This window comes from Monodelphis domestica, chromosome 7 (assembly GCF_027887165.1).
Source record: "Monodelphis domestica isolate mMonDom1 chromosome 7, mMonDom1.pri, whole genome shotgun sequence".
Classification (NCBI taxonomy): domain Eukaryota; kingdom Metazoa; phylum Chordata; class Mammalia; order Didelphimorphia; family Didelphidae; genus Monodelphis; species Monodelphis domestica.
In genome coordinates, this window is record NC_077233.1 from 83718586 (window position 1) to 83738211 (window position 19626).

The 19626-nt window shown below is 35.0% G+C and overlaps 1 protein-coding gene across 2 annotated transcripts in view; it reads right to left on the reverse strand.

Annotated features, from left to right (window-relative positions):
- The window catches only part of ADCY1 (adenylate cyclase 1), a 367557-nt gene that overhangs the window by 168812 nt on the left and 179119 nt on the right, over positions 1 to 19626 (reverse strand). For both annotated transcript variants that reach the window (XM_056804875.1, XM_056804876.1), the window contains one exon: positions 842 to 953. In XM_056804875.1, coding sequence (XP_056660853.1) covers positions 842 to 953 — 112 coding nt within the window. The remainder of the gene's footprint in view (positions 1 to 841; positions 954 to 19626) is intronic.

Here is a 19626-nt window from a genome sequence, read left to right on the forward strand (position 1 = left end):
TCTAAAATAGGAGAAAAGAGCTTTTGAATGAGAAATTGAGGGGTTCTCTTTCAATAATGTACTTTGCCTTCAGTGTTTTAGTTTCAGGGCTTTGTGACAACCATTACTGATTGTTCATAACCCTCTTTTTTCCTGCTTACTTTCTTCTTTTTAGATACTATTTTTCAAATGGTTTAAGCTGATGAATAAGCTATCCTTAGAAAAGATGCTACTGGATATGCCTTTGCCACTAGGCTGTGTTAGCAGGTTTATCAGAAATAATATCTTTATGACACTGAGACATATTTCAATGGACATTCTCCTAAGCATAGCATAGATGTTTGCAGAAGAGGAGGGTAGTAGGAACTATTTCTTTTCTTTTACTATAGGATGCTGAGGTTTCTATATCAATTACAACTACTTTCAAATAATGGCAACAGAAAACTCACATACCTATTATAAGTCTGATTATTTTCAGATAACTTTATAGTCTGGTCAATGTAGGCAGCACCATAATATATTCATTTTTCTATCAGGCTATTTTACTACACATTGAGAATAAAATATATTTAAAATTCTAGCTTATAATTTTTAAAAATCAAATGAGCATTGACTTTTCAACATCAAATATATATTCACATACTCTGTATTTTTCTTATCTAGTAAATGCATTGCTCAGCCCCAAGGCAAGGAATTAATGCAGTTTTTAAGCTTCGAAAATTCATGATTTATGGGTTTTACTGTCCAACAGTGCTTAGCAATCAGTCTATTTCCTATTCCAAACATATGTAATTCACCTGGGACATTGTTATTTAAAAAGCAATTCAAATTGAATTGAGAGGGGGAAAAAAGATATGCTTACTGTGGCCAATTCATCAAACTTCCCAAAGAGTTCATTCAGAAGCTTCACCAGCTCTTGAGCTGTGCACTGGGATGCCAAACTAGTGAAACCCACAATATCTGCAAACAAAATGCTGCAAAGAGAAGGAAGGAAACATTAGTGCCATCTGTATTCTCCATATTCATAATACCCCTGAGTGCAACCCAGTTCAGAAATGCACACAAAGTGACAGGAGAACTCTCAAAAGCTCAGCATTCAGAGCTCTGATTCAATATATTGCTGACAGGTTTTTGGAAAACCTTATGGTCTATTCCAAGTTCTGAAAGCCTTGCCCAGTATGACATCCTGGGAAATATGCTGGATTTGGAGCTTAGAGGCATTGCATTTGAATCTCAGTTTTGCTACTTACTAGATGAGTGATCTTAAGCAAGTCACTGAATGACTCTATGCCTCAGTTTCCTCACCTATAAAGTGGGGGGGGGGGGAGGAGAGGTTATTGCTTTTGTATCACTTATCACCTTACATATAATAGGAGTTTCATAAATGCTTGTGCAGTTGTCCTGTGCAACAGAACAAAAACTACAGGTAACCAGTCATGCATATTCTGTAGAAGATGGATCTTCAAGTAAGGACTCTTGGACAAAAGCAAACATAAATGCCAACAATTATCTGAGGAGCCTATGGAGAATGGAATTCTGAAATAACACTTGGCAAAGTGTCCTGGTCTATAATAGGTTCTTAATAAGTTCTTGTTGACCTGACTTAATTTATTGCCAGGCTTTACATTGCTCAGGGCCAGATTCTATGTTATGGCAGACAACCCAGCTTTGACTCCCTAGCCCTCATTTCCACATAGTCTTAGTCCACATGAACTTCCTCTAGTCAGTAAATGTGGAGATTCTTAAATTCTCTTAAACGTCAATGTTTTTATTGTTTTTTTTTTAATTGTGAGCAGATGACCATATTATCTAGATAACAGTTGATGGAGAATAAGCCTGAGTGTTATAATTAAGTGGGATGTACACAAGTTAATTTAGCATATTTAATGATAAAGAAAATTGTCTGACATATGATAATTATGCATAAATAATAAGCAGTTTATGTAAATGACTAATTATTTTCATAGGCACATCACATTTTTATAGCTTTTTCCTCTCTCTAGTTCTATTTCTATTATTAGCATAATGCCAATGGTTTTCCCTGAAGCCATCTTATTTAGCTTAGGTTTCCATTCTTTTCTGTCTTTTTCTCTCTGAAGGATCACAGAGTTAGAACAGGAAGGGACTTTGGAAGATATCTAGTCTAATTCCATCATTTTATGTGAGAAGTTTAGGAAGATTAAGTGATTTGCTTAATGTCACACCAATAATAAGGCTTTGAACTCAAGTCCTCTCATTCCAAATCTAATGGGCTTTGGGTGCACATACACTATACAAGATAAAAAAGCTTGATTTGGGTTTACCACCATCAAGGGTTCCCATAACTATATCCACATAGCCTGAATTAGGACCTCCTTAATTTCTGATGCTTCATTTCAGGAAAGGTAAAATAGTGGCTCACACTAGAACTAGGGGATTTAAATGTGCCAAATGCTTAATACTTTTTTTTACAAAGCCGTTCAGATTACATTATACCAGTTCCAAAAGGAGTTTGCCAATTTCATCAGAATTTTCTTCTATCACAAAAATTTCTATACATTTAAATCAGATTATAAATATATAGGAAACTAGGTGGCACAATAGATAAAATACTGGGTTTGAAGTCAGGAAGACTCATCTTCCTGAATTCAAATATGGCTTCTGAACCTAACTGAGTGACTCTAAAAAAGTCATTTAACCCCATTTGCCTCAGTTTTCTCATCTGTAGAATGAGTTAGAGAAGGAAATGGCATATCACTCCAGCATCTCTGCCAAGTAAACCTCAAATAGGATCATAAAAAGTTGGCACGACTGACATGACTAAACAACAAAACAAATATGTAATCATTGAGTTGACCTGACCAGAGGCTTAATGATGAAATCACAATGGTGATATGCAAAGGCAGTGTGGGATAGTAGTTAGAGTGTTGGATTTGAAATCTGATCTATTACCCATGTAATCTCTTAATCCCTATAAGTCACAGTTTCCCCATCTGTAACATGATAAATAATAATACCTGTTAGGTTTCCCCCCATCTCATAGAGTTTGTAATAAGGCTAAATCAAAGTGCTATATGGATGTCAGTTGATTAGCTTTATTAGTGTTTTTTTGTTAACTACATGTTATATATTATCTAGTAATATAACTTAAAAGAGAAGGCTATAGAAACTGGGGAGAGTCAAAAGAGGCTTCCTACAGATGGTATTTGAGCTGAGTTTTGAGGGACACCAGTGATTCTAAGAGGTAGAATTGAGCATTTAGGGTAGAGAGGGGGACAGCCATGGCAAACTCACGTAAAAGGGGGATGAAGAGTCCTGTCTGAAAAGCAAAGTGGGCAAAGCCACTATTGTAGTAGTTGAGTGACTTTAACAGTTCAGTATTCATGTCAAATTCCTCCCCAGAACCATATGAGTCCTCCATTTGAAGAATTTCTTAGTTCAGTGTAGTGGGAAGAGTCCTATTAACTTCCCTACATACTCAAGTCGGGCATTATAACTCTTTGTTTAGGGTCACTTATGACAATGTTTCTCCAGACCTTGGGCATTCCCAATCCTCTTCCTGAAATAAAGCAATAGAGGTTAAGAATGCCCTGATTCAATCTTTTGTACATAGTCATAGGAATTTTTATGGTAATAAGCCCAAACAAAGCCTTTTTTAACTTTATGAACTATATGTGTATGTATGGAGAGATAGATGGACAGATGAAGAAAGAAGAAAGAAGGAAGAGATAGAGAAGAAAGGAGAGAGACAGAGAAGAAAAGAAGTGGAAGAGAGAGAAAAAGAGAGAGAGAAAAGAGACTGATAGACAAAGAAAAAAAGAGAAAAGAAAAGAAAGTTAAAGAAAGGAAGTAGAGGGAGGGGAAGAGAGAGAGAGAGAGACAGAGAGAGAGAGAGAGAGAGAGAAAGAAAGAGAGAGAGAGACAGAGACAGAGACAGAGACAGAGAGAGAAAGTTTTAATAGATTTGGAATCTGAGTTTGGAATTGGAATTTGGTTTCTGAGTTCAAAACCTTATTGAGCTGGAGTTGAGTTCTATGAAGGATCTTGTTGTCCTCAGGGAAAATGCCTACTTCTCAGACCCTGTGTGTTATCCCTAACTTTTATCTCTGTAGGGATTCTAGAATATACCACTGTTTCAGATAATCTATATAATACAGACAGTGCATTGTCTAGACTTTTGTATACTCCGGAAAGGAACTCCTCCACTAAATTATATGTGGTTTCTTAAAGAGCTTCCTCAAACATATACAGCTCTTTGTGTATTAGGCAAACCCAACCCAAGGAATTCCTTGTGGGAACTGAATTTCATAATTTTTCACTAGCATTCTAACTGCTAGACAGACATAGTGCTAATTTTAGCTTAACTTGTGATTACCAGTGAGTGCAGTAATGCTAAAGATATCAGTACTTAAGCCCACAACAATGAAAAATCAATAAGCGAGTCTGTACAGCATAAATTTAGAGCATTATCATAAAATAAGAGGGACAATGAAACAGCAGTTCAAAATGGGAGTCTCAGCTGGAAATCACAATTTCTGTAAAATAATCAAAGAAATTTATCCAGAGAAACTGCCTGGACTACAACAAAAAACTTATATTTAAAAAAAATCAAAGCCAAACTAAGATTTCAAGTCAAAAGGAATCTTAGATGCCTTGTAGTGGAACTCTTCATTTTATAGACGAGGAAACTGAGGCTCAGTGACTTTTAAATAACTTGCTCAAGATCATAAAGCTAAAAAATATCACAAGTGAAATCTGAACCTGAGTAGTAAGACTCCAGAGCAGCATTATGCTGAAACTAAGCAGATGATTCAATTTTCAGTATGACTATGTATACCACAGAAACTGACCAATGCTATAAATCAAGGCATGTTTTTTTTAAATTTTGTTGATTGTCTAGGCTTAATAAAACTATGGAGAAAATGTTACCAAGAAAATTAATTTTAAAAGTCTGTCTTGTATGCACTTTGAGCTGGTTGTCAAACATTTACCAGCATACCCCTTCACGTAGGTTATACATCTTTCCATTCTACCTTGCTGCCCATGGATCACAGTCTGGAAATACTGCGGAATATCACCTTCCAGGAGTACTTAATCCATTTTGTGTCATAGCCCTTTGGCAATCTAGTGAAGCTAATAAACTACTTTTCAGAATATTTTTAAATGCATAAAATAAAATACAATTTATTAAAAAAGAAACTTGAAAAAGAAGAAATTATATTAAATTATATTGTGTGTGTGTGTGTGTGTGTGTGTGTGTGTGTGTGTGTGTGTATTTTAAATCCATGGACACTAGGTTAAGAATTCTTGCCCTACAGGTACTTAATCAAATGTTCTCTCCAACTGTTATGCACTCCCCATAACACCAGAGGGTGCTGTGCAGTTATTGTGAAGTCCCCTATTCTGAGAGCTGGCTGCCTCTCACTTAGTTCTTTGTAGTTAGTGTAGGGAGTGAAAATTACCTAATTAGTCTAAAGGTTTAGTTTGGGTTTACCCAACCAGCTTTCATCTCCTTAATCTACTCCCCTGTTGCCTCATTTGAAGGTTTCCAAGTTGCATTTCAGTTGAGATCTTCCACAAAAGAGATCTTATGCATATTATTAGAATGGAATAAAAACAAATAGGTCAGTATACTCAGTGTGGGTCTCTTCAACCAGGTCACCAAATGCTCCAAATGCCAGAGCTCAGCTCCCCTTCCTTTTCCCTTTTCCCTTCTCCTCCTCCCCTCTTCATCTTTCCCAAATAGGGCAAATGTCTTAGGAAATCAAAGCTCTTCTGTTAGTCTCCTTTTCAGGGATCTCAGGGCACTTTCAGATGAAGAAACTTTCCCTACCCATACAGGTCAGCTCCTTAAGCCACTTTATTATCTTAAGCATTACCTGAGGGGTTAAGTGATTCTCCCAGGGTCACCTAGCCAGTGTGTTAGAGGCAGAACTTAAACCCATATCTTCCTAATCTTGAGTCTAGCTCTCTATTCCATAAGCAATGCTCCCTCCAAAATTCATAGGCACATTCTAGTGCCTCCATATTCTCACAGCCTACCCTTCAATCCCCAATGATGGGGCAGAGCCATTTCATAAACAATTTCAACAACAAAAATGGATGTATTCCTAACTCCTTTCCTTGGACTTAAAATTCAAGTGGAATATAAAAAGTACAATCCCCAGAAAGGACAGTCCCTTGAAGAATGGATTATTAAATAAAGCAACTCATGAAATGAATCAGTTTCTATAACAGGTAAAACCTGGGAAAATTTTTCAGCCTATCAGAATATGTACTTATTTTAGCAGAGGAGAACTGAAAGAGGTTGAACAAATGACCTCTAAGGTTATTTCTGCTCTCAATATATGATCCTATGATAATCCAGAGAATTTAATACTTCTACATGTCTGATTTTCTTAGTTCTGAAACAAAGATAGTACAGCTATAAGCTCCATTACACAAGCATGGCCATGGCTGCAAAATTAAACTCAAATTATTCAAAGATTCACACACCATTAGAATAATGTCAATTTCCAAAGCCCATGTAAATGAATCCTTAAAACACAATGGGGTTGGAGAAGAAATAAAACAAATACTATTCAGGAATCCTATAGAAATAATATACACTGGCATGATATAGGAGGGGAAATACCATTTCCTATTTTCTACATGGGAGGTACAGATATTGAGAGATTATTCAAGTTGTATCAGTCAATAGTTAAAAAAATTTCAGTATGAGCATTATACCTCAGAAATCAGCTAATTACAGGGACAAAGAAACAGCAGTTCAAAATAGGCATCCCTGTAGGAAATTACAATTTCTGTAAAATAATCAAGGAAGCCCAGTAATGCTACAAATCAAGGGCTGATTTAATGTTTTTTTCTGATTGTTTAGGCTTAAGAAAGTGATGGAGAAAATAGTAATGATGCAGATTAAACTGTCTTGCATATTAGAATCAGTTATTAAACATTTATCAACATATCTCTAAAAGAGATTCTTTAAAAAATATATCAATCAGGGAAGGCAGAGAGAAGATGGCAGAGAAGATATAGCTCTATGAAATTACCCTTCAAAAACTATAACACCTTAAAACATATTTTAGAGCATCATAAGCCACAAAAAGATCGGGCAAAATAATTTTTCAACCCCAAACAATTTAGAAGGCAGGCACAAAAGATCTAGTATACCAGGATGGAAGTATAGTGCAAAGCTGAGTCCCAAGGAAGGCCCTACTGTGGCAATGGACCTTGGGCATAGCTGATTCAGTAGCAATGGGTTCTAGAGCTCTCAGACACTGAAGGTAACCTGGGGTTGGACAACAGCTCAGAAGGAGATTATAGGAATCCCTTTGCTGGCTCTGAACACAAGAATCTTGTTGTTATTGACCATATATAGAACCAGGTTGCATCCTTGGGTGAGGTCTCAGAACTAGGAGGAACACTACCACACACCAGTGCTTGTGGCCACAGGAGAATGGGGTACTCTGGTCATAGTGCCAATAGAGGAAAGAGTGCTTTTGACTACTTACAGATTAGAGCACAGGTGGAGAGGGTATTAAACAAACCTCACCTATCATCTTACTACATTGGAAGACCTGAAAGCAGATCGATCCCCATATTTATAGATAGATAGATCCCTATATATACAGCTCAAAAGGCAGTTGCACAAAGAACCTGAAGCTTGGAAGAAAGCTCTCTTCACCCCAGTTATAGAGCCTAATTTTAACATTTTTTTAAAGTAAAAAAAAAGTCTAGAAAAATGAGTAAACAAACAAACAAAAAGAAACTCAACATAGAAAGTTATTTTGGTGGCATAGAAAACCAAAACCAAATTTAGAAAAAAGACAACAAAATCAATAATGCTGAATCCAAAGCCTCCAAGAAAAATATGAATTTCTCTCAAGCCCCAGAAGAATTAATGGAAGAAGGGGATGGAGCCAAGATGGAGTAGTAAGTAGGATAGCAGCACCACTTCACCACAAAAATCCTCCCTGACCAAGAGTAAAATATTGCCACAAAATGAATATAGAAGTGAAAAACCAACAGAGACAGAGGGAAACAACCTTCAAAATAGAAAAACCCAAAAGTTAGGCAGAGAAAATCTGGGGAACTGAGGTGAGAGGGGAGCAGAACTAGCTGTGGGCATAGCAGCAAGTGAAAAGCAAGCAAAGAGCAAACCACAGCCCCCACTGCCACACACATCTTCTCTCACAGGTTCTGAACTTAAGCTTAAGCTAAGTCAAACACTGTCAAGAACACCTTGAGACCAAAACCTGAGCCTAAGTCTGGGGCTAGAATCTGATCAGCACCTGACCTGATCAGGTTTAGACTGAGATCAAAAGCTTACACCCAAGCCTGAGAAAAGCATTTAAGCTATTAGCATCTCAAGAATCAATTGAATCAGCAGGTGGAGAGGACTCGGAGCTCTCAGCCTTCAGACCATCAGGTAAACTAATAACAACCCAGAAAATAAACTGAAAATATATCAAGGAAGGACTGAAGTTTAAGAGGGTACCCCGATTACCCAGAAAACAGAGCCCATCTATAATTAAATAGGATAAATGAGCAAATAATCAAAAAAGCACCTAATTCTAAAGATTTTTTTATGGAGACAAAGAGCAAGATACAGACACAGAAGGGAACAGAGAGAACAAAGGAAGCACACCAAAAATCCAAAAAAAAAATATGGATTAGACACAGATTCTGGAAGTGTCCAAAAAAGACTTCAAAAACCAATTATTAGAGGTAAAGGAAAAGTGGGGAAGAGAAATAAAAGTGAAGCAAGAAGAAATGGGCCAATTGAAAAACAAGAACCAAAAACTAACAGAGGAAAACAAGGTCTTAAAAATCAGAATTGACCATCTAGAAATTAATGATTTTATGAGAAATGAAGAAACAATAAAGCAGAATCAAATGAATTTAAAAAAAAAAACAGAAGAAGACATCAGATATCTTATTGGGAAAAAAATGACCTAGAAAATTCTAGGAAAGACCATCTGAGAATTATTGGAATACCTGAAAGCCATGATGAAGAAAAAACCTTGGCTATCATATTATAAGAAATTATCAAAGAAGACTGCCCAGAGATCCTTGAACAAGAAAATAAAATCAAAATCAAAAGAATTCACAAATTGACATTAGAAAGAAAGCCTCAATTGATAACTTCTAGGAATGTAATAGTCAAATTCAAGAGCCACCAAGTTAAAGAAAAAAAATACTTCAAGCAGCCAAAAAAGACTATTCAAATACCATGGAGCTATAATCAGGACTACTCGGGACCTAGCAACTTCTACATTAAAGGATCAGACACCATGGAATATGATGTTCAGAAAGGCGAAAGATTTGGGTTTATAACCCAGAGACACCTATCCAGCAAAACTGAGTTTGGGGGTGGGGGGAATGGTCATTCAATAAGAAAGATTTCCGAGCATTCCTTAGGAATAAGCCAGACATAAACAAAAATAAATTTGAAAGACAAATACAAGACACAAGAGAAGCCCAGAAAGGTCAATCAGAAAGAGAAAATTTAAGGGACTCATTAAGGTAAAAATATTTATATGTCTACATGGAAAAGAGAATTTCTATAATTCTCAAAAATTACTCTCAGTAATAGAGAAGATAGAAGGAATTTACTCAGAAAGTGGGTAGAAAAGTAAGCTGATTATGATGATATGATGTATATGATGATATATGATGATATGATGTCTATGTAAATGTGATGATATGGAACAATATGTATGTATGATATGATATGTATGCATGTGAATGACATGTAAAAACAATCAAGGATTGAAAGAGAGGGTTGCTTTGAGAGAAAATGGAAGGGAGACATAGAATGGGATAAATTATATAACATAAAGAGGAGAGAAAAATCTATACAGAGAAGGAAGTATAAAAGTGGTGATGGGAAATGCTTAAACTTTACTATCTTTGTACTGGCTCAGAAAGGGAAAAATGAGTATACTCAGTGGGGCATGGAATTCTATCTTGCCCTACAGAGAAGTAGAAGGAGAACAAGACAATGGAAGGGGAGGGTAATAGAAAGAAGGGGAACCTGGGGGGGAGTGTGACAAAAAGCAAAATACTGGTGAGAGGGGATAGAGTGAAAGGGAATAGAGAAGGATCTAAACAGGATAATAAGATAGAAGGCAATACACAATTAATAATCATAATGCTTAATGTGAAAGGAATGGATTCACCCATTAAACAGAAGCAGATAGCAAAGTGGATTAAAAAAGCAGAATCCTACTATATGTTATTTACCAGAAACACATTTGAGGCAGGGAGACACACATAGATTCAATTTAAAAGGCTGGAACAGAATATATTATGCATCATCTAAAGTAAAAAAAAAAAAAAGCAGGAGTAGCAATCATGATACTAGACAAAACCAAAATAAAAATTGATCTGATTAAAAAAGATAAGGAAGGAAATTACATTTTGTTAAAGGGTACTATAAACAATGAAGTAATATCACTACTAAACATCTATGCACCAAATGGTATAGCATCTAGATTTCTAAAGGAAAAATTGAAAAAGATTAAGGAGGAAATAGATAGGAAGACCATACTACTGGGAGATCTTAATTTTCCCCTCTCAGAACTAGATAAATCAAACCAAAAAATAAATAAGAAAGAGGTAAGGGAAGTAAATGAAATGCTAGAAAAATTAGAGTTAATAGATAACTGGAGAAAACTGAACAGGGATAAAAAGAAATATAACTTCTTCTCAGCAGTACATGGTACATATACAAAGATCAACCATATACTAGGGCAGAGAAATATTGCAAACAAATTCAGAAAAGCAGAAATAATAAATGCCAGTATTTCAGATCATAATGCAGTAAAAATTATAATTAAGAAGGATCCATGGAAAGGCAAATTTAAAATTAATTGGAAATTAAGTAATCTAATTCTTCAAAACAAGAGGGGCAAAAAACAAATCACAGAAACAATTACACACTTCATTAAAGAGAATGACAATGAGGAGACATTATATCAAAACTCATGGGATACAGCCAAAGCAGTACTCAGGGGAAATTTTATATCACCGAGTGCCTATACCAACAAAATAGAGAGGGCAGAGATCAATGAATTGGGCTTGCAACTTAAAAAATTAGAAAAGAACAAATTAAAAATCCCCAGATAAACACTAAATTGAAAATCCTAAGAATTAAAGAAGAAATTAATCAAATTGAAAGTAAAAGAACTATTGAACTAATAAATAAGAGTAGGAGCTGGTACTTTGAATAAACAAATAAAATAAATAAAGTATTAGTCAAACTAATAAAAAAAGAAGAAAATCAAATTAAAAATATCAAAGATGCAAGGGGCAATCTCACCTCTAATGAAGAAGAAATCAAGGCAATTATTAAGAACTGCTTTGCTCAATTATATGGCAATAAATATGACAATCTAGGTGAAAAATTGCCCAGATTAACAAAAGAGGAAATAGAATTTTTAAACAATCCCATCTTAGAAAAAGAAATTGAACAAGCCATCAAGGAACTTCCTAAGGAAAAAATTCCCAGGGCCAGATGGATTAACAAATAAATTCTATCAAACATTAAAGAACGACTAATCTCAATATTATACAAATCATTTGACCAAATAAGCAATGAAGGAGTTTTACAAAATTCCTTTTATGACACAAATATGGTCCTTATTCCAAAGCCAGGTAGATCAAAACCTGAAAAAGAAAACTACAGACTAACCTCTTTGCATAGATGCAAAAAAAAATCTTAAATAGAATACTAGCAAAAAGACTGCAACAAGTGATCATGAGGATTATTCACTGTGATCAGGTGAGATTTATACCAGGAATGCAAAGATGGTTTAATATTAGGAAAACCATTCACATAATTGACCATATCAATGATCAAACCAACAAAGATCACATAATTATCTCAATAGATGCAGAAAAAAGCCTTTGACAAAATACAATACACATTTCTATTGAAAACACTAGAATGTATAGGAATAGAAGTGGTGTTCCTCAAAATTATAAACAGTATATATTTAAAACCATCAGCAAGTAGCATCTGCAATAGGGTTAAGTTAAAAGCCTTTCCAATAAGATCAGGAGTGAAGCAAGGTTGCCCATTATCACCTCTTTTATTCAATATTGTACTAGAAATGCTATCAGTAGCAATTAGAGAAGAAAAAGAAATTGAAGGGATTAAAGTAGGCAGGGAGGAAATTAAACTATCACTTTTTGTAGATGATATGATGGTATACTTAAAGAACCCCAGAAAAATCAACTCAAAGGCTAGCAGAAATAATAACAACTTCAGTAAAGTTGCAGGGTACAAAATAAACCCACACAAATGATCAGGATTTCTATATAATCTAACAAAATTCAGCATCTGGAGTTAGAAAAAGAAACTCCATTTGAAATCACTCTAGACAATATAAAATACTTAGGAATCTATCTGCCAAAATAATTACCAGAATTATACGAACACAACTACAAAACACTTTTCACACAACTAAATCTAAACAATTGGAAAAACATTAACTATTCTTGGGTAGGATGAGCTAATATTATAAAAATGACAATCACATCCAAATTTAATCCACTTATTCAGTGCCATATCTATCAAACTACCACAAAACGTTTTTTGTAAAATTATAAAATATTATAACAATTTCATCTGGAAGAACAAAAGGCTGGGGGGATCATGAATCATGTAACTATGGGAAAATATTCTAAATAAAAAATAAAAATAAAATAAAGAAAAATACCTAAAAAAAGAATTGATGGAGGAACTAAAAAATGATTTCTAAAATCAAATGATGAAATAGGAAAATCATGAAAAAAGAGTAAACAGTTTGGTAAAGGAGACACAAAAAATGCTGAAGAAATTAATACCTAAAAAAAACCAGAATAAGCCAATTGGTAAAAGAGGCACAAAAATCCAAGTAAGAGAAGAACTTTTTGAAAAGTAGAATTGGCTAAATGGAAAAAGATGTTTTAAAAATGCACTTAAGAGAAGAATTTCTTAAAAGGCAGAATTGGCTATATGGGAAAAAAAACTTACAAAAATTCAAAGGAAAAGAACTCTTTAAAAAGTAGATTTGGCCAAATGAAAAAGGAGGTACAAAAACTCACTTAAAAGAATTTTGCCTCAAAAATTAGAATTAGGCAAATGGAAGCTAATGACTCGGTAGATATAAAGACCCAATCACAGTCAAAAGAATGAAAAACTGGAAAAAAATGTGAAATATCTCACTGGAGAAACAACTGACCTGGAAAATAAGTCCTGGAGAGAAAATCCAATAATAATTAGACTACCTGAAAGCCACTATCAAAAAAGAGCTTCAACATTATCTTTCAAGAAATTATCTAGAAATCCTGTCTTGATATTCTAGAACCAGGAGATAAACTAGAAACTGAAAGAATCCACAAATCCTCTCCTAAAGAGATCCCAAAAAATTAACTCCCAGAAATATTATAGCCAAATTTCAGAACTCTTAGGTTAAGGAGAAAGTTTTGTAGCAGTCAAAAGGAAACAAAAAGAAACAGTCAGGGAAAAACAAAATTTAGCAACTTCTTCATTAAAGCATCAGAGGACCTGGAATATGAAATTCCAGAGGGCAAAGGAACTAGGAATTCAGCCAAGAATTTTCTTTCCCTTTCCCAGCAAAACTGAGCATAATCTTTTCTTTTTGGAGGGGAGTGGCAGAATAGGCATCCAAAGAAATAGAGGATTTTCAAACATTACTTGTGAAAAGACCAGAGCTAAATGGAAAACATGATCCTCAAATACAAGACTCAAGAGAAGGTTATGATAAGCAGCAAAGAGAAATCAAAAGACTTTCAAAATTTAAATTATTTATAATACTACCTGGGGAGATGATTCTGGTAATACCAAAATACTTTATCATAATTAGTGAAATAAGAAGTATACATAGACAGAGGGCAAGGGTGTGACCTGAACAGGATTGGATGATATAAAGAAAAAATAAAAGCATGAGAAAGAGGATTGCATTGGGAGGAGAGGAAAAGGAAAAATAGAATGGAGTAAATTATTTCACATAAAAAAGGCATGAAAGAGCTTTAAAAAGGAGAGGAAGATGGGGGAGGTAGAGAGGGGAGCATGTGAACTTTACTCTTATTGGAATTGGATCAATGAGGGAGGAACAGAAATCATTTGGGTATAGAAATATATTTTACCCTACAGGAAAGCAGGAGGGGAAGGGAAATACATAGAGAAATGAGTTGAATATATTAGAATATCAATATCACTCATTCCCCAATTGATAAATGGTCAAAGGACATGTGCAGGCAGTTCTCAGACAAAGTAATTAAAGCTCTCTGTAAACATGCAAAAAATTCTCTAAGTCACTATTAATTGATGCAAAATAATGCAAACTAAAACAACTCTGAAGTATCACCCTATGTCTATCAGATTGGCTATGATGACAAAAAGAGAAAATGCCCAAACTTGGAAGGCATGCAAGCTGCACTGTTGGAGGAGTTGTGAACTGATTCAAACATTCTGGAGAGCAATTTGGACCAATTTGTCCAAATAACTATAAAGTATATACACGCCTTTTGAGTCAGTTACACCATTACTAGGTTTGTATCCCAAATAGATGAAACACAAAAAGGTAAAGAGTTATATGTGCAAAAATATGTAAAGCAGTTCCTTTTGTAGGGGCAAAGAATTAGAAAGTGAGGAAATACCTATCAATTGGGGAATGGCTGAGTAAGACATAGTATATGATTGTAATGGAAGACTATTGTGCAAGTAAGAAATGCTGAGCAGGAGGAGCTCAGAAAACCCTGGAAAGAACTTACGCAAACTGAAGTAGAGTGAAATAAGCAGAATCAGAAGAATATTGTACAGTGACAGCAATACTGTACAATGAAGAACTGTGAATAACTTAGCTATTCTGAGCAATACAATGATCTAAAACAATCCTCAAAGACTTCATGATAAAACATGCCATCTGCTTCAAGAGAAAGAACTGATGGAGTCTGAATCTAGACCAAAGCAAACATTTTTCACTTTCTTTCTTAAGTTATTTTTGCTGTTGTTCAAGTTTCCCTCCACAAACAGATTAATATGGGAGAGTGTTTTATATCATTATCCATGTAAAATCTATATGAGATTGCTTGCCATTTCAGTGGAGGGTATGTAGGGTTGTGGGGAACAAGGGAGAGAAAGAATTTGAGACTCAATATTCTTTGAAAAATGTTGGAAAATGATTTTACATGTAATTTGGGAAAGATAAATTAAAAACACACACATATATATATACATATATACATATATATCTATGTAGATATATATATCTATATATATATCTATATAATCTATTACCCTCTTTTTGGAGACCAATCTTGAGTGAAGAGAAGCATTGTGATTTTGTGACTTGTCTAAAGTCACAGATCAAATAATGTGCTGAGATCTGAGTTCTTGACACCTGGGATAATGTTATTTCTACTAAACCATACTTCTTCCCCATATATCCAAATTACACCTCTGTTTGATGATGATGAGGGCTGTGGTCTACCAGAACACAGTTCTTATAACTAGCTTCTCAAATCTAAAATTCACGTGATGAACAATGGGCCAGTGGACACATCACTTGTCTAAGCCTCAGTTTACCCACCTGTTAAATGGAGATGACAATTTATCTAATATATGCCATATGTAACTAAATTTGTATGTAGCCATTTCCCCCATTAAACTGTAAATTTATGCAGAACAGGGAGAGTCTTTTGCCTTTGTTATATCCTTAGTGCTTAAGACAGTGCTGGGACAAGTGCTGGGAACATAGTAGTCACTTAATAAATATTTATCAACTGATAAATAGTCAAATAGTAGTGCCTATCTTATAGGATTATTGAGAAAAAGATTCTTTGAAAACCTTGCAATGGTATAGAAATGTGAGTTATCTTTATTATCGCTATCCTGAAGCATAAATTCCACATTTATAATAACTGTTAAGGAGTCTCATCATAAAACAAATATTTAGAATTAGAATTTACAAAGATCTTCCCCTTCTGTCCCCTGTTGTCAGAGTGTGTTAACTATATATAGATATATGGTGTAAGCAAACATTGAAATGCCAAAAAGGCACTCCATTTTGGAATTAAAAATAGTTTCAACCAAAATATCTTCCTAGAGACTTGGGAGAATATGTAGTAGCACAATCCTCATTACCCAATTTTAAATTCAGGGTAATGTAATTCACTGAGTGGCAGGCCCACATAAAGGAACTAAATTGTGACAGCTGAATGTGTTAAAAATATCTGTATGAGGATGTGATTATAAGGCAAAGAAATTTTTTTTTTTAAATTAAGTATCAGAATCATAAGACTGAAAGGGTTTTTGTAGGCAGGCAGTTAAATATCCAGTGTTCAGTGAAAAGAGCTCTGAACTGGAAGCCATGAGCAATCAAGGTTGAAACTCCAATTCTGATATATGGACAAGTCACAAAGCATAACTCTAAACCTTAGTCTCCTCTTCTGTAAAATGGGGACAACACCTGAGGATTAACTGAGATAATATGTGCTAATGGTGTTGCTGTTGAGTCATTTCAGTCATATTTGACTCTTAGTGACCCCCTTTGCTGTTTTCTTGACAAAGATACTGGAGAGGTTTGCCCTTTCTTTCACCAGCTCATTTTACAGATGAAGAAATTGAGGCAAATGGGGTTAAGTGACTTGTCCAGGATAATGCAACTAAGTGCCAGAGGTCAGATTTGAATTCAAGAAGATGAGATTCCTGACTGCAGACCCAGTATTCTATCCACAGTATCACTTAGCTGCCCCAAGAGACGATGTAGAAAACACTAATTATATGTAACAAGGTATGGTCAAGTTATTTTGTGCCTAGGAGAACGGATTTTTGACATTTTTAGAAAGCATTATGCTTTAGAAATTGGCAAACTGCAAATCAGAGCTTGATTTACTTTGTTGATTTTCTAGACATAAGAAAACAATAATAATGTAGATAAACTTAAATATGTCATGCTATTTCAAGAGCCACTTATATATTTACCAGCACTCCGCAGATATAATTGTTACTATTATTGCTACTACCAATTATTATCATTTACTTCTGGTGAAAATATTTGTCAGGTATTTTGTGAGGAATTTATTCAGATATGTGACCTTGATATTAAATTATCTTCAATCTATGAAATTTTCTAATAATGTTATAATAATTGATAAAGGAGGGTTCAAGTCATATAGTTTTTGAGGAATAAAATAGAGAGATGTAGACTGGATAACAATAAAATTAGATGGATTTGGTTTTGGTTTGGGAATTAGAGTCCTTGTGTGGTAGAGACTTGAAGAGAGAGAGGTTTTATAGGACAAGCCAAGATGCAAGAACCAAGGCTGGGGACCTGGCTATCAATCAAGAAGAAGGTTCCAAACAGAATGTTCCCAGGGGTTGGTAGTTGAGGCTGGCTGAGGACCCTTGTAGGGCTGGCTTGGCTTTGGGGCTCTCAGACCAAGGGAGAAACCTCTGCTCTCTCTGAGATTTGACTGACCAAGAGTAGGAGGAAAGCCAAGCTGAAGGAGAGACTTTTCTTGGTGGCTTTGTGAAGAAGAAAGAAGATTTTAACTGTTGACCTCCATCTCTCTAACTGTCTCTCTGTTGTGACAAGACTGATTATTTCCATAACCCTCCTAAATTCTCCTTGTAATTTAGGGAAACCCTCATCTCTCTTACCTCAGCCTCCCATCCTGTTATCACAATAAACCCCTTACCTGAGAAAGAAAACTAGAGTATTGTATAGTCCACTCAGGGGGAAGGGAGGAAGCCAAAAGGTTTCCAAAAGAGGGTGGTTAAGGGAGGGGCAAAGGGAGAGGAAGAGGGTAGGAAAGCATTGATATATTAGCCTTTAGGGATCAATAGGCAGTCCAGAGCATTCCCCTGTAGCAGTATCCCCTGTGGCTCCATCTCTCCCTATCTCTGTAGTACCTCTACCTCCATTGTAACTAAGTACCATCAGGTGTGTCTCCATACTAGTAGCAGCTCTCTCTAGTCTGTCAGAGTACCATTGCAACAAGAAATAGTTTCTACACTGATTACCATTTCTCTATTTCACTTGCTAATGCTTTAATATCAACTTGAAAGGAACTCTCCAATGTAGCGGCACCACATATCTGCATTTGACTCCATACTGTTTAACACTTTTGTCATTGATTTGATTTAAGGCAAAGGTATAATACTTATCATATTTGTCATAGGCACAAAGCAGAGAGTAACAGCTAGAATGATAATGACAGAATCAGGATTCAAAAAAAAAAAAAAGATCTGAACATGCTAGAAGATTGGGCTAATAAAATGAAATAAGATAAATGCAGTGTCTTACACTTGGGAAAAGCAAATCAATTTCACAAATACAAAATGGGGGAGGCAAGTAATTGCCTTCCAAAAGATCTGGAGATTTTTGTGAGTCGCAAGTTCAATATGAATGAACACTGTAATGTGACCTCCAAGAAAGATAAATGCAATTATGGTCGGCATTAAGAAAACTATGGATTCCATGAAAAAAGAAGTGATAATATCTGCATTCTGTTCTGGTCAGACCCCACATCTTTAATATTATGTTCAATTCTGGCTAGCACATCTAAGGAATGATGTTGATAAGTGGAAGATTTTCCAAAGGAAGGCAACAACCAAGTTTGTAAAGGGCCATGTAATATTATGAGCAAATGAAGAAGCTTGGTATGTTTTATGTGGGGTGCAATAGATTCAAGGGTTTTTCTTTTATATTTTTTAAAATCTATTTTTACCTCAAACCCACCCCCAAATAAGCCCTCCCATGTAATAAATAAATACAGTCAAAGCCAATCACCACATTGACCATGTCCCAAAATGTATGGCTCAAATTATATATACTTTCCCACACTCACTTCCTCAACCTACTTTCCAGTTCTAGAATCATAGTCAAATCAATATTGAAAATTTGGATATATTAATCTCCTCCTCAGGAGCTACACTCATTGTCCCCATAACTTTCTATAGCACAAATCCCTTACCCTTGCTAATAATGCCTTCTCTCTGTGGTTTACCTGTGTTAAAATAAAAATCCCTTGAAAGTAGGGAATGCTTGTATTTTTGTTATTGTATTCTTGATTCTTGTAACATCTTTGGTTCTTAAATGCTTTTCTATTCATCCATTCATTCATTTAAACACATATTGAGGGAGGCAGCTAGGTAACTCCGTAGATTGAAAATCTGGCCTCAGACACTTTCTAGCTATATGACCCTAGGAAAGTCACTTAACCCCTGTTTCCTACCACTCTTGTGCCTTAGAACCAATATACAATATTGATTCTAAGATGGAAGGTAAGGGTTTTAAAAAATACACCGAGGAAAACAAAAAAGAGGACAAAGGGAAATTTAATTACTAATTTGGCAAATTTAATATTAATTATTATTTACAATATATAATATTATATATTATATTATTTTATTATTTATATATATAATAAATAATTAAAATTAATAAAGTAATTATTCTCATTCAGTTTGGTCTTAAAGAATAAAATTAAGTGAAATAAGCAGAAACAAATTTATGTTTACTATCCTGGAAAAATAGATTTCCCAAGAATTAGACCTGTCTGAAAAGTAGAATGAGCTGCCTCAATAAGTAGTTTATTGGAGGCCAAGATCAAAATGATGCAAGATCACTAAGTCTTCAAGATGAGGCTAGA